Below are 14,825 nucleotides of genomic sequence, written 5' to 3'. Positions count from 1 at the left end.
GCGGAGTTTCAAGGTGGAGCTTCAGGGTGGAGCTTCAGGGCGGAGCTGCAGGGCGGAGTTTCAAGGTGGAGCTTCAGGGTGGAGCTTCAGGGCGGAGCTGCAGGCCGGAGCTGCAGTCCGGAGCAGGAGGAGTTGAGGTTTAGGGGTGGAGGTCGAGGGATGGAGATTTATGGGCGGAACTGCAGGTGCAGAACTTCAGGGTGGAGCTTTAAGGCGGAGTTTCAAGGCTTAGCTTCAGGGTGTAGCTTCAGGGCGGAGCTACAGGGCGGAGCCAGACGATTAGGTTCAAGCTTCCGTCTCCAGTGAAGGTTATGGAGTCAGAATGAGTTTCAGTCTTGTCCAGGTTTTGCTTGGCCTCGTCCACCGTCTCTCTGACTGATTCGTCCTCTGAAGCTTCATTCACACATTCTGTCGTCATGGTAACGGGCGAAACGGAGCCATTCGGAAGTTCTTGAGCTTTTCGTTTCCATTTGAAACACAACCAGCAGCACCAACTAGTGGAGGAATATGAGAACTCCACAATTTTTAGAACGTTAGCCTAATATTTCCCACAGTGCTTTGCAACTCACAGACTCACACAGGGTTCTCTCTCTCTCTCTTTTTTCCCTCTCCTCCAGGCAGACTTGTGGAACATGATTTCAAAGTAAAAGGTTATTTTAACTTTTAAGAAATGCATCATACATTTTGTTTTAAAAAATACACCAACAGAACAAAGCTCTCCAGAGACCAAGACTGTGAAATCCAGCAGACCCGTTCCGTCATGAGTTCCTTTTCACTTCATCGCCTCCGCTCCCTAACCTCCTGCAGCTCCTGTTCTCCGTCTGTTCTGCGTCTTCCAGGCTGGACATGACGTCCAACAAGCTGAAGAAGATCCCCCCTGACCCGCTCTTCCTGCGGATCCCCGTCTACGCCAAGATGAAGGGTTCCCCGCTGACGGCGCTGGTCCTGAGCTTCGGAGGGAACCCGCTGCACTGCAACTGCGAGCTGGTGTGGCTGCGGCGCCTGACCCGGGAGGACGACCTGGAGACCTGCGCCTCGCCCCGGGACCTGGCCGGGAAGTACTTCTGGACCATCAGGGAGGTGGGTCCCACCGGCAGGATCGCGGGGCGTCGTGTCCTCCGCCTGAAGCCTGGCGGAGGTGTAGCCTGACGTGGTTTACAGCAGCAGAGCACAGAGCAGAGGCAGGGCGGGGCTAAAGGCCGAAGGAGCCGCCGCTCCTCAGGAGCCAATCAGACGTCCATTAGAAGTCCATTAGAGATCCTATTGAGGTCCATCAGAGGTCCACCGTGAGCTTCCAGGTCAGTCGACCCTCTGGTGAGATAGCAGCGCTGCGTTCCACTGCAGACGGATGGCGGGCGGGGAGTGGGCGGGGCTTGACTGTGTTCCGGTCCAGATGGAGTCAGACCCCGGACATTAGCGGACTGATCGGTCAGGATCCGCATCGGTCGGGACAACATCTGGAGTCCAGGAGGATCCGTGTGACCCTCCACTCCGCGCCGGGTCCTGAACCCTGCAGATGGAAACGAACACGCCGTCTGCAGCTGACTGACGAGGACAAATGGCCGCCGCGCTGAAGGCTGTCATGAGTTTGCGAGGACGGCGGAGACGGTTCAGTCCAGCCTCCAGCCGATGGGGGTCAGCATGTCGTCCAGCTCTAACGAGCTCAGTGTCTCTGAGGCCTCCGCCCCGCGGCCACCGGGTCAGCAGTGCTCTGCTGCTAACGAGGGAGAAAAGCATCCTGGGAAAAGGTTTGGAGATACTCAGAGTGTTGGTTGAGCTCTGAGAAGCTTCGCCGTCAATGCTTGGCCCTGCTGGAGCGCTCCGCCAGCGGGAATACTGATGACTTTAGAGAACGCAGCAGCTGACATCCTGATGCCGGCGTGGCGGCGAGGTGGAGAACCTGCTGTTGATCGGGGTTTTTCTCATCTTTAACGGTGCATTATCACGCAAAATTCACTTTATAATGAAGGTTTTCTAGCAGCAGTCTGTCCTGAGACCCCACGGAATCAACCCCGCCCTCTGGGGGTGGAGCTCCGCCTTCCTGATCTACTGAATAGGTTCAGTAGAAGAAGAAGAAACGACATTAAAATAAGAGTCATGAAAGGTCCCTGCGGAACGTCTGTGTGAATGTTGGTAAACGTTTGTCAGGACAGCGATTCAGTTCCCTCTGGTCACCAGTTAACAGGGAAACCACTTCATCTGAAACACCGGAAAGCTCAGCATGCAGGCCTGGAGACAGCCCACAGACACAAAAACAGACAGAAACAGACACAAAAAACAGACCCAGAATCCATAACAGACACAAAAACACAGAAAGAGAAACAGACACAAAAAGAGACACAATGCAGAAACACAATTATACCCCTTTCCCACTGGCCAAAAAACCTGTTTAAACCCGCTAACACCCAGCTCCTCGTGGCAGTGTAAATGGTTAAATCGGTATTTAGACCCGGGTCGTTTGACCCTGCAATCAACCCGGGAATTTACCGGGTCGCTGCTACTGGCTTTTAGTGGGAGGGATACATCCGGGGACTTACATGATGACGTTGACGCAGCGCGGCTACGTTAGCGTGCTAGTTGTTGTTTCTGGACACAGCGGGAGATTTCCTTCGTCAACATGACCCAGCAGTGGCAGGACAGCGAGACCAGAGAGCTTCCCCTGATCCGTGGGGAAGAGGAGATTCGTCTACAGGTAACGGGGACTGCGTTCCGCTGCATTGTTTACTTTCGTTGTGCTCCGTCGCGCTGATGATGTCATCAACGTGGGACACTATCAGCGCGGGAAAACGCAGCGACGCGGCTCGCCAGCAGGCAGCTAGACCCGGGTGTGCAGGCGGAGGAAAAAGAGTCTTTTAGCTGATTGTTAGCGGGTCGAAAACACGGGTGGACCCGCTAGCTGCAGGGGGGAAGGGGGATTATCGACACAGAAACAGCCTGTTCTCGGCACAGCTCACTGGAGGGATTATAAACGGTCTGGATGTTAAACGGTCTGGGTTTCGGGGCCGGTTCTGGTTCCGGGGGAGTGTGTCGGTGGTCTCCTGTGTCTCGGGTGTTGCTCGCCAGTGACGACTGCTTCGTGCCCCAACAGGAGGAGTTCGTGTGCGAGCCGCCGATGATCACCCGCCACACCTCCAAGATGTTCGTGATGGAGGGTCAGGAAGTCAGCCTGCGCTGCAAGTCCATCGGGGACCCGGAGCCGTCCACCCACTGGGTCAGTCCGGACGGGAAGCTGATCGGGAACACCTCCAGGACCGTCTGCTACGAGAACGGCTCGCTGGACATCCTCAAGGCCTCCGTCAAGGTAAGGCCCGCCTCTGGATCCCGGTGTGGGCGGCGAGTTCGGCGCTGAAGCGGGTCCCTGCGGTGGTTTCAGGACTCGGGAAAGTTCACCTGTATCGCGTCGAACGCTGCCGGCGAGGCCACAGCACCCGTTGAGTTGGTCGTCAACCCGTCGCCGCACTTCGACCCCAAACTGGACCCGGACCCGGGACCCTCAGACATCCCCACCTCCATCAAGTCCAACGTGAGCGGCGGCCAGGCCCGGTCCGACCAGCAGAGGGTCTCCGTGTCGGACACCACGTCCAGCTCGGCGACCATCCGGTGGCCGCCGCAGAACCACATCCCCGGAGTCCGCATGTACCAGATCCAGTACAACAGCTCCACCGACGACATCCTCATCTACCGGTAGGAGCAGGCAGCGTGTGTGTGTGTGTGTGTGTGTGTGTGTGTGTGTGTGTGTGTGTGTGTGTGTGTGTGTGTGTGTGTGTGTGTGTGTGGCCTCGTCGTGTCTGATTGATGCTTCTGTTTCTGAGAGACGTGACAGGAAGCGTTTGGTTTCCTGCCGTCTGGAAGCCGGTCTGTGGAGCGCTGCGGTGATGTGAGAGCCGTCCATAAACACTTCATGACAGTCATTACTTCTGCCTTCTTTTGTCTCTGTTTGCACTACCGCCAAAACAAATTCCTCTCATAGGCTACTTGCTGTACTTCGCAATAAACCTGTTTCTGATTCTGAAGTCATTTTCAAAATGACTTATTGAAAAAACAAGCTAAAATAGTTAATATGCTAAAATGACAAGAATCTCTAAAATTCAACAAATGCTTAAAAATACGACAAATATAAATCCATCCATCCATTTTCTACCGCTTATCCGGGGCCGGGTCGCGAGCTCCTCCCTGGTGACTGAGCTCCTCACCCTATCTCTAAGGGAGCGCCCAGCCACCCTACGGAGGAAGCTCATTTCGGCCGCTTGTATCCGGGATCTTGTCCTTTCGGTCATGACCCAAAGCTCATGACCATAGGTGAGGGTGGGAACGTAGATTGACCGGTAAATCGAGAGCTTCGCCTTTCGGCTCAGCTCCTTCTTCACCACGACGGACCGATACAACGACTGCATCACTGCAGCCGCTGCACCGATCCGCCTGTCAATCTCACGCTCCATCCGTCCCCCACTCGTGAACAAGACCCCAAGATACTTGAACTCCTCCACTTGGGCTAGGGTCTCTCCACCAACCTGGAGGGGGGCAAGCCACCTTCCTCTGGTCGAGGACCATGGCCTCGGATTTGGAGGTGCTGATCCTCATCCCTGCCGCTTCACACTCGGCTGCGAACCGCCCCAGTGCATGCTGTAGGTCCGGGTTCGATGAAGCCAACAGGACAACATCATCTGCAAAAAGCAGAGATGAAATCCTGTGGTTCCCGAACCGGACCCCCTCCGGCCCCTGGCTGCACCTAGAAATTCTGTCCATGAAGATTATGAACAGAACCGGTGACAAAGGGCAGCCCTGCCGGAGTCCAACATGCACCGGGAACAGGTCCGACTTACTGCCGGCAATGCGGACCAGACTCCTACTCCGGTCATACAAAGACCGGACGGCCCTTAACAAGGGGCCCCGGACTCCGTATTCCCGGAGCACCCCCCACAAGACACCACGAGGGACACGGTCGAATGCCTTCTCCAAATCCACAAAAAACATGTGGACTGGTTGGGCAAACTCCCACGAACCCTCAAGCACCCTATGGAGGGTATAGAGCTGGTCCACTGTTCCACGACCAGGACGAAAACCGCATTGTTCCTCCTGGATCCGAGGTTCGACTATCGGTCGGATCCTCCTCTCCAGTACCCTGGAATAGACTTTCCCGGGGAGGCTGAGGAGTGTAATCCCCCTATAGTTGGAGCACACCCTCCGGTCCCCTTTCTGCGCCTTCGGGTCGGGGATAGGTGCCTCACTGTTGTCTCGGCTTACGGGCCGAACAGCAGTGTAGAGTACCCGGCCTTCTTGGAGTCCCTGGGAGGGGTGCTGGACAGTGCTCCGACTGGGGACTCCATTGTTCTACTGGGGGACTTCAACGCCCACGTGGGCAGTGACAGTGAGACCTGGAAGGGGGTGATTGGATCGCACGGCCTCCCCGATCTGAACCCGAGTGGTGTTCTGTTATTGGACTTCTGTGCTAGTCACAGTTTGTCCATAACGAACACCATGTTCGAGCACAGGGGTGTCCATAAGTGCACTTGGCACCAGGACACCCTAGGTCGGAGGTCGATGATCAACTTTGTTGTCGTGTCATCTGACCTCCGGCCGCGTGTTTTGGACACTCGGGTGAAGAGAGGGGCAGAGCTGTCGACCGATCACCACCTGGTGGTGAGTTGGATTCGCTGGCGGAGGAGGAAACCGGACAGACTTGGCAGACCCAAACGTGTTGTGAGGGTCTGCTGGGAACGTCTGGCGGAACCCTCTGTCAGCATGGCTTTCAACTCCCACCTCCGGGAGAGCTTCTCTCATGTCCCGAGGGAGGCTGGGGACATTGAGTCCGAGTGGACCATGTTCTCCACCTCCATTGTCGAAGCAGCTACTCGGAGCTGTCGTCGTAAGGTCTCCGGTGCCTGTCGTGGCTGCAACCCCCGAACCCGGTGGTGCACACCGGAAGTAAGGGCTGCCGTCAAGCTGAAGAAGGAGTCCTATCGAGCCTTGCTGTCTCATGGGACTCCCGAAGCAGCTGACGGGTACCGGCAGGCCAAGCGAACTGCAGCCTGAGCAGTTGTGGAGGCAAAAACTCGGGTCTGGGAGGAGTTCGGGGAGGCCATGGAGGAGGACTATCGGTCGGCCTCGAAGAAATTCTGGCAAACCGTCCGGCGCCTCAGGAGGGGAAAGCAGGTCTCCGCCAACACTGTTTACAGTGGAGGTGGGGAGCTGCTGACCTCAACTGGGGATATTGTTGGACGGTGGAAGGAATACTTTGAGGACCTCCTCAATCCCATCGCCACGTCTTCCATGGAGGAAGCAGAAGCTGAGGTCTCAGAGGTGGACTCGTCCATCACCCAAGCTGAAGTCACTGAGGTGGTTGGCAAGCTCCTCGGTGGCAAGGCACCGGGGGTGGACGAGATTCGGCCTGAGTACCTTAAGTCTCTGGATGTGCAGGGACTGTCTTGGTTGACACGTCTCTGCAACATCGCGTGGCGGTCGGGGACGGTGCCTCTGGATTGGCAGACCGGGGTGGTGGTCCCCCTGTTTAAAAAGGGGGACAAATATAAAAACACAAGTAAATCTAATTCTAAAAGAGATGAAATAGTGAAAATGTTCTCCCTTCCTGCGGCCATAACAGCTACAACTCCTGCCTGTGAATAATGTTTGCTGTTTTTCTGATTTCATCCTCTCTGCTCTTATATTAGTGGAGGTTAAGCATTAAAGTTCGTGTCCGGAGTTTCCGTTCGTTTCCAACGTATGTATCATTTTTTAACAGAGCTTAAAGGGATACTTCAACATTTTGGCAAATTGGCCCATTTAGCGCAATTCCTTAGTCATTTCGAACAGTGTACTTGCTTTTTTTGTGAGGGCGAGCTGTCGTTTATCCAGAGGTGAGTCGGGGAAGGTTTTCGGGACGGACACAATGGAAGTGAATGGTATTTTTGGTTCCCCTTGTCAAACGCATCAAATACAAAATCCAACAACCCTAAAAGACTTTGGTGGACACGTTATAATCCGCACATTCACTACGCTGTGAAATATTAATGCAAAATTACCAGATTGAGTTGTTTGTGCGAAGATTGCTAAAACGGAACTACTTACTAAACATGGCGTCTAGGTGTAGTGATTTCAAAAGAAAAAGTAATTCCCAGTATTTGCTTAGGTGTCGTAACGCTACAATATTATTTGTTGGTGTTCCACAGCGTAGTGAATGTGCAGATTATAACGTGTCTACCAAAGTGTTTTGGGGTTGTTGGATTTTGTATTTCATGAGTTTGACGAGGGGGAACAAAAATACCATCCACTTCCATTGTGTCCGTCCCGAAAACCTTCCCCGACTCACCTCTGAATAAACAATAGCTCGCCCTCACAAAAAAAGTAAGCATGCTGTTTGAAATGACTAAGGAATTGCGCTAAATGGGCCAATTTGCCAAAATGTTGAAGTATCCCTTTAAATGTGTTAGTCTGGTTCGATACTATGATATAATATTAGCATAAAGCAACATAAAAATGTATTTATGAGCTCTGCCTTCGTCTCATAGACCCCCATGTTATCCGAGAAAGCGCCGTCAGCTTCAGCCAATAGATTTTGAGCTTCCGCCTTGTCATGCTGTCAATCAACGTGTGGCGCAGCCAGAGAGACTTTGCGCTTACCTCGGATATATCCACTGTCTGCTGAACATCCACCGTAAACAGCTAAGCATGGAGGATGCTGTAGGACTGGAGGCTCTCATTTTCACCCCTCAGGTAATGCGCGAGCACAATTAAAGGGGCGTGGCTTGGTCGCTCACGAAACCAGAGGGACGGCGGAACCTCGAGATGCTGGATTAAAAAAACCTCTCTCTTTCAAAACTTTGACTCGAGCTTTAATGTGTAGTTGTTGTCCTGCCTTATTGAGTTATTCAGTGTCCATCTTTCTTGCTGTTAACTGTGGAGCGATGCTTCATCTCTAGCCCTCCAGCAGCAGTCCAGTGCTTCTGGTCTAAATGTCCAGCTGGTCTGAAAACGCTGAAAAGAAGGATGAAGCTGCTGGAGTCAAAACAGAAACAGCAGCTGACAGACAGAAATGTTTCCCATCCTACGCTGCGACTGAAGCCTCTGAAAACACTGTTGGCCTCGGTGAAATGTTTTGCTGCTCCGGCTGGAGCCGGTCCTGGGCTGGGCCTGACGGCTGCAGAGCCCCGGTCTGACTCTAGCATCCATCCTGTGCTGGTTTGGCCACGCCCACCTCCTGACACGCAGAGCTCTAGAGGCTCGGCGGAGGGAAACCAGCAGACGATCCACAAATCACCAACATCCTGCTGACAGAACTTTATGATCACATGATGTTCTGCCGGGTCCTGCACTCTGGGCTCGCCTGAACCACCTTCAGAGCGTTCGGAGAACGGAGGAAGATAGGATGAGGGTGGAGTCCTCCCCTGGGGAATTCCAGAGAGCCCGAAAAAGCCAACATGAAAGAAAGAAGGAGCTGATGGAGCAGGAATATGAGGGACGACAGATTGGTGCTCCACTCTTTCACTCGTTTACAGTGAACGGTTCACTCTTTCACTCAGACCCAGAGGATAGAGTCAGTACAGCAGCCACCACTCACCTCCAGCTCCTCCTGTCACCACTTTACTCTCCACACTTAAATCTGGGCGCTGCACGCGAGGAGCATCCAGGAGAGTCAAGCAGCTTCACAGTGTGACGCCCAAGCAAGCAAACAATGCTTAATCCCGGGTGGTGGAGGGTGGAGGGGGGTTTGGGGGGGGGGGTTGGTGTTTGCTGATGCAGAGTTCTGCAGAGGAGCTTTGATGTGTGAAATATAAACCAGGCTTCAGCATGATGACCCCGTGTGTGTGTGTGTGTGTGTGTGTGTGTGTGTGTGTGTGTGTGTGTGTGTGTGTGTGTGTCAGGACTGCAGCCTCTCAGCCCTTGAATTGAAGTGACCACTGGAGACTCATCCGCCACTCAGCCACCTCCGTCCCCCGTCCCCCCGTCTCCTCCGTTGCCTAGCAACATGGTCCCTGTGCATGTTGAGTGTCGTGATGCATGTGGAAGGAGCACCGATGAGTCTTCGAAGGTGTCCTCAGCTTTTAGCCCCGTTTCAGCCTGATCTCCGGGTTCTGGGTGGAGGAGGCCCTCCGGCACCTCCAACCGTTGGCTTCACGCTGACTGCTGTAGCCCCGCCCCCCAGCCCCCCCGCCCCCCGCCCCCCTTCTTGTTCTGGTTCTCGGATGAGCTGCTTTGAGACGATGATGGAACCATCAGTGAACACTCAGCAGGTCAGAGGTCAGAGGTCACTGAGCTGCTCCTCTGTGCTGAGTCTGCATCATTTCATTGAAGGTTTTTCACCCAGCGGGGTCCAGGGGGGTCCAGTCTGAGTCCCAGAACTCTGAGGAGCCGGTGTGAAGACACTGAGTTGTCTCCACCCACTCATACACCTGACACCATTATCTCCTGACCCCTGACCCCATGGCCTCATCCTCAGCAGGCGCTGTACGAAGTGGCCGCCCCTGTTACGGGGCGTGGATCTGAGGCTCAAGCGCAGGAAAGCAAGCAGGAGCAGGTTGGCAGGTTAAGATGGCGGTTATTCACAGAACTTCAAGGCTGGAGCTACACTCCACCAGTAGTCCAACAGAAGAGCTTCACAGAGTTCCCCGTAGAGCCGCAGAGGAGAGGAAGGTTCCCAGAGGTTGTCGAGCAGAGCGATGGGCGGTCAAGGTGGGTCACGGAAGCGGTCTGGAGAGCTGGCTGTGAGCTGAGCTCCCGAGTTGTTTCCCCAGACGGCTGCAGGCAGGACGGAGACGGCTACAGACGTGGCGAAAAGACAGTCCGGCATCGAGTGGCTCCCCCAGCCTGGTTAAACCGGGGGAAGACCAGGTGCAGGTGATCAGGCCACTCTGCCACAGCTGAAGCTCATCAGATGACTGAACTGGACCAGCCGCTTCGCCAAAAAAAAACCAAGACACACACACACCTGAGGAACAGAAAGGGAGGGGGAAGGAGGAGGAACTGGGCAATGCTGCCCCTATGTGACGGCTGAGGTGGAGGACATGACAGCCCCGTTCTCACCTGTTCCACTACTGATGCCCTCCGTCGGTTCTGCCGGCTGGTCCGTGACTCGCCGTCCGCCACGTCAACTGAGCCCCCACACACACCGGCAGCCTCAACACACACCTCGACAGGTGTCTGAGGGTCTCTGCTCATCGGCGTGACGAGTCTGGTCCTCCTGAGCTGCTCCTGGTCTCCAGTGGTCCTCCTGAGATGCTCCTGGTCTGCAGTGGTCCTCCTGAGCTGCTCCTGGTCTGCAGTGGTCCTCCTGAGCTGCTCCTGGTCTCTAGTGGTCCATCACTGTCACATGACTCAGACCAGCCCAGTTTGCTGTGTCACTGATGCTTGCCCACCACCAGGGGGCTCCAGAGGGAAGCACAGCTGGATCGGGTGTTCTTTGAACATCAGTGGTGGCGCTGACCTGGTCCCAGGGTGCAAACACCTGAGAGACCTCCCTCCTTCACTCAGAGACCCTCGTGTTTCCTCTCTCTGTTGGTTGTGTCTCCTGGACGGTGAGCGAACCGTTGTTGGGACGCCTCAGTGACGTCTGTCTCTGACCAGCTTCCAGTTGCATTCTGTTTCTGCGCCGCCGTCGTCCGGTCATTTCTTCTGCTGCTGACCTTTCTGAAGTCCAGGCTGTCTTTGAAAATGAGATTTTCACTCTATTGATTAGCGGAGCAGCCACGACCCATCATGTCCACGTCTCATGGCAGCCGGTTGGCGTGACGGGGGCATCAGTTAGCCGAGTGTTTCCCTCCCTCTGAAAACTCATGAAGGTTTCACAGCCAGACTAAAACTTGTGTCAGATCCCAGCTTCACTCTGTGTCTTTCCTGAAGGCTGGGAGATGAAGCACCGACTCAGGGCCTGGTGGGGGCTCCACCCTCCAGGAGGTTTCCTCCTTGACAGTCAGAGCAGGTTCTCCATCGATAGAACACATGTGACAGGGACTGATTGTTGATTCATCGGGATAAAACACTAATCCGGTGGACTCTCGTCCCTCTCCTCCCTCTGGCCTGTCCACACAGCGTCTTCAGGTGAAATCGTAAAACTTGCATTTTGTTCTGTCTGTTTATGTGTCAGAGCAGTTCTGCAGCCGAAGAGTCATTTTAACGACTGTCCACCAAATCAAATCTGTCTGGAGCCACAAAACATTCATGATCCGAAATAAAGAACGATCAAAGGTCACAGGCACAATTTAGATGTATTTTATTTCATTTTTATCTGTTGGGGACATTTTTAAAGGTTTTTCTTTGTCATTATTGTTAGTGTGTGTGCTGTTACCGTCATCAGTCTGATCTGAGCTGCTGCCTGGTGTTTGCTTGTCTCTGACTCCTCCGTGCTGACCAGCGCCCTCCGGACGCCGACATATTGAAACTGCACTCATTGCAGACTCTTCCTGCTTCCTCCCACCTCGTGACTGCCGGGCTGCCCTGGGCAGGGCGGAGCGCTGGGCAGGGCGGAGCGCTGGGCCGGCCTCCACTGGAGGACCTGCCCGTTGAACGTGGAGCACTTCCTTCTCAGGCTGCATGAGATGAGGGGGATGTAGGGAGGCGTGTTTGTTAATAAGAAGCTAAGGAAGACAGAATCATCCCCCGTTTTCCTCTCTAAACAGCCTGCACACAGAGGCCCAACCACTGCTCTGGACATGCACATGTCCAGTCACCCCGGATCAAGACTCCGTCCAGAACAGGACAGGCCAGGAGCATTGAGAGACAGCCCCGTGTTGTCTCAGACTCTGTTTTTTGTTTTGATCCTGCTCTACGTCCTCCAACAGTCCGGAGCCTGTTTGGTCTGTTTTCACCACGAGGTGGAGGATGACTTCATCATGGTGCAGCAGGAGGAGCCAGGCACACTCTGGTGGTGTAGTGCTCATTATGAGCAGGGACACACCCACTGGATCCCATCTGGACCATAACACTGACCCACTGGATCCCATCTGGACCACAACACTGACCCACCGGATCCCATCTGGACCACAACACTGACCCACCGGATCCCATCTGGACCACAACACTGACCCACCGGATCCCATCTGGACCACAACACTGACCCACCGGATCCCATCTGGACCACAACACTGACCCACCGGATCCCATCTGGACCACAACACTGACCCACCGGATCCCATCTGGACCACAACACTGACCCACTGGATCCCATCTGGACCACAACACTGACCCACTGGATCCCATCTGGACCATAAATTTCACATACTGGATATGAGTAAAACTGTGAACATCTCAGATGAACAGCAGAAGAATGTGGAGCTACACAGGAAATGAAAATGAAGTGTTCACATGGACGGACTGTGTGTGTGTGTGTGTGTGTGTGTGTGTGTGTGTGTGTGTGTGTGTGTGTGTGTGTGTGTGTGTGTGTTTGAGAGACGGAGACTGAGAGCCTCTGGCGCTCGTTCAGCCATTAGTCTGACCCAGAACACTGCAACACTTCTAAAACACACCACCATAATAGACCTGCTGCCTCTGTCTCTCACAAGCACACACACACACACACACACACACACACACACACACACACACACACACACACACACACACACACACACACACACTGCCCAGCAGCTCAGCCTGGGGTTTATGATTCCATTCCCTGTCTGGTTTCTTCTGTTCTGCTGATAAATAGGTGCGACCCTGCACCAGCTGACACCTGAATAATATATATAGGGCAAACACACGCACACACACACACACACGCACACACGTTCAGCAGCACTGTGATCACCATGGGTGATCATAGCTGCTTGTAGGAGCCGTCACTGTGAACGCATCAAGCTGTTTTAACTCTTTAAAAGCCAAAAGACATTTAACAAGTGTGATTTTCGTCTGATCTGTTGCGTTACACACTCCCAATTTAATACACATCCACACATGAACACACACACAGGTTTCATTCACATTTCATCCCCCCTGCAAACACTTAGCGTGTCTTTAAAGGGAATCAGATGAGATGCTTGATGCTAACCCACTGAGTTCCCTCTGCCTGGAGGGACTGAAGAGACCAGGAGGCGTGTGTGTGTGTGCGTGTGTGTGTGTGTGTGTGTGTGTGTGTGTGTGTGTGTGTGTGTGTGTGTGTGTGTGTGTGTGTGTGTTCGGAGCTTTCTGTTTGCTGAATATGATCCTGGTGAGGAGAAATAATCGTAGTTACACCGTTATAACATCATCTGTTCTGCTTCCCAGTGTGTTCTGGTGAAAGAGCTGCAGAGCTGCTGTCTCTTTGACTCCACTGTGTCCCACTGCTCTGTCCAGATGTTACTGTTACTGTGGTACTCGGGAATTCATGCTGAGGAAAGTTGTGCTTGTCAGACGAGCTCCCAGAGCCAGCGGCAGCACTGGTTGGGTCTGGACGTTGCTGTGTTGGAATCAATGCTTCACTCTGATCAGCCGGGAGGTTTCTTATAGTTTTGCTTCGTCGCCGCTCACTGAGTGAATTCTCCGTTGGAATCTGTCAGCAGGAAACCGGACGCCTTGTTTTGAAAGTGTCTTCCTGTCCGTCTCCCTGCAGGATGATTCCCGCCAACCACAAGTACTTCCTGCTGAGCGACCTGGCCTCGTCCAGGGACTACGAGCTCTGCGTCCTGGCCGTCTACGACGACGGCATCACGGCGCTGACCGGCACCAAGCTGGTGGGCTGCGTGTCCTTCAGCACCGAGCCCGAGTACGGCCGCTGCCACTCCATCCGGGACCAGGTCAGTGGGGCCCGGGGGGCCGGGGGGGGGGGTCGCAGAGGGGTCTGACAGTTCCCAGAGGGGTCCAAGAAGTCTTACTCCAAAGACCTTGAGCAAGACATTGAATCGGAGTTGCTCCCTGTGATGTGAGAAGACATTACCTCATGAAGGAGTTGGATGGAGTTACTAGTTACTTCAGAGTAGAATATCAGTAACAGGATGCTCCACAGAAAAACCGCTGATCAGAGGATCGTCCTGTTTGTCACTGAGATGAGTCACAGATTTCATTTCTTTCTGGCTTAAAAAAGACTTAAAAATTGTGGGAACTCAGAGTACTTCCTGTCTGACCTGTGCCCCCCCCCCCTCCGTCCTGCAGTTCCTGGGCGGCACCATGATCATCATCATCGGGGGAATCATCGTGGCCTCGGTTCTCGTCTTCATCTTCATCCTGCTGATGAAGTACAAGCTGCACAGCAACCACTACAAGCAGAAGGCCGCCGCTCGCCACGCCAACGTCTGCTCCCAGACCAACGGCGGCGGCGGTGGGGGCGGGGCCAACACGCTGGCCCCGCCCCCTTCCTCCTCGGCGGGGGTCATCAGCAAAAACTCCCAACCCTCGTCATCGGCGGACGGGATGGGCGGAGCCTCGCTTCGAGGGACGACCGTAGTGGACTTAAACCCCGCCCACGACGACGACGCCATCTCCCAATAACGAACGAGAAGAGACTGTCGAGCAAACCCCAGAACCGCCGATCTCAAAGTCCAACACAATACTCCACCTCCCCGCCCCCCTTTTTTTATTTCTGATCTTTTTTAATTTGCTTCTGGTGCCTGGAGGCGAACTGCCGTCTCTCCGCGGAGCAGCTCCGGTCTCAGGTGAGTCGCCGCCGCAGAGACGGGCGCTTCCTGTCCCGGCAGAAGCTTTAGGTGTGGATTGGCTCTGAGCAGCGTCGTCATGGAAACAGAGCCTGGGCGTGGCTGTTTCCTCTGGACACGCTATCGTGTAGACAGGGTTTGGAATCTTGACTCGGTGAAGCAGATTTACGTTCCACTTCACTAACAGGAAACCTGCTTTAACCTCGTGGTTCTCAGCAGAGAGCAGATTTCTAACGAGCCACAGAGGAAAGGGTCGACTCTCTTCTTTCA

At 54.2% G+C, this 14,825-nt stretch overlaps 1 protein-coding gene across 1 annotated transcript in view; it reads left to right on the top strand.

The window, feature by feature from the left end:
* Positions 1–14,555, top strand: part of LOC115400960 (leucine-rich repeat and fibronectin type III domain-containing protein 1-like protein) — a 30,596-nt gene extending 16,041 nt beyond the window's left edge. Inside the window, exons 5-9 of the mRNA XM_030109047.1 lie at positions 840–1,080; positions 3,089–3,301; positions 3,374–3,684; positions 13,517–13,700; positions 14,056–14,555. Of these exons, the coding sequence (XP_029964907.1) occupies positions 840–1,080; positions 3,089–3,301; positions 3,374–3,684; positions 13,517–13,700; positions 14,056–14,391 (1,285 nt within the window). The 3' untranslated portion in view covers positions 14,392–14,555. The remainder of the gene's footprint in view (positions 1–839; positions 1,081–3,088; positions 3,302–3,373; positions 3,685–13,516; positions 13,701–14,055) is intronic.
* The last annotated feature ends 270 nt before the right edge of the window (positions 14,556–14,825 follow it).

This window comes from Salarias fasciatus, chromosome 14, assembly GCF_902148845.1.
Source record: "Salarias fasciatus chromosome 14, fSalaFa1.1, whole genome shotgun sequence".
Classification (NCBI taxonomy): Eukaryota; Metazoa; Chordata; class Actinopteri; order Blenniiformes; family Blenniidae; genus Salarias; species Salarias fasciatus.
Note: the sequence above shows the minus strand (reverse complement) of the source record. Positions and strands in the feature narration are given on the sequence as shown.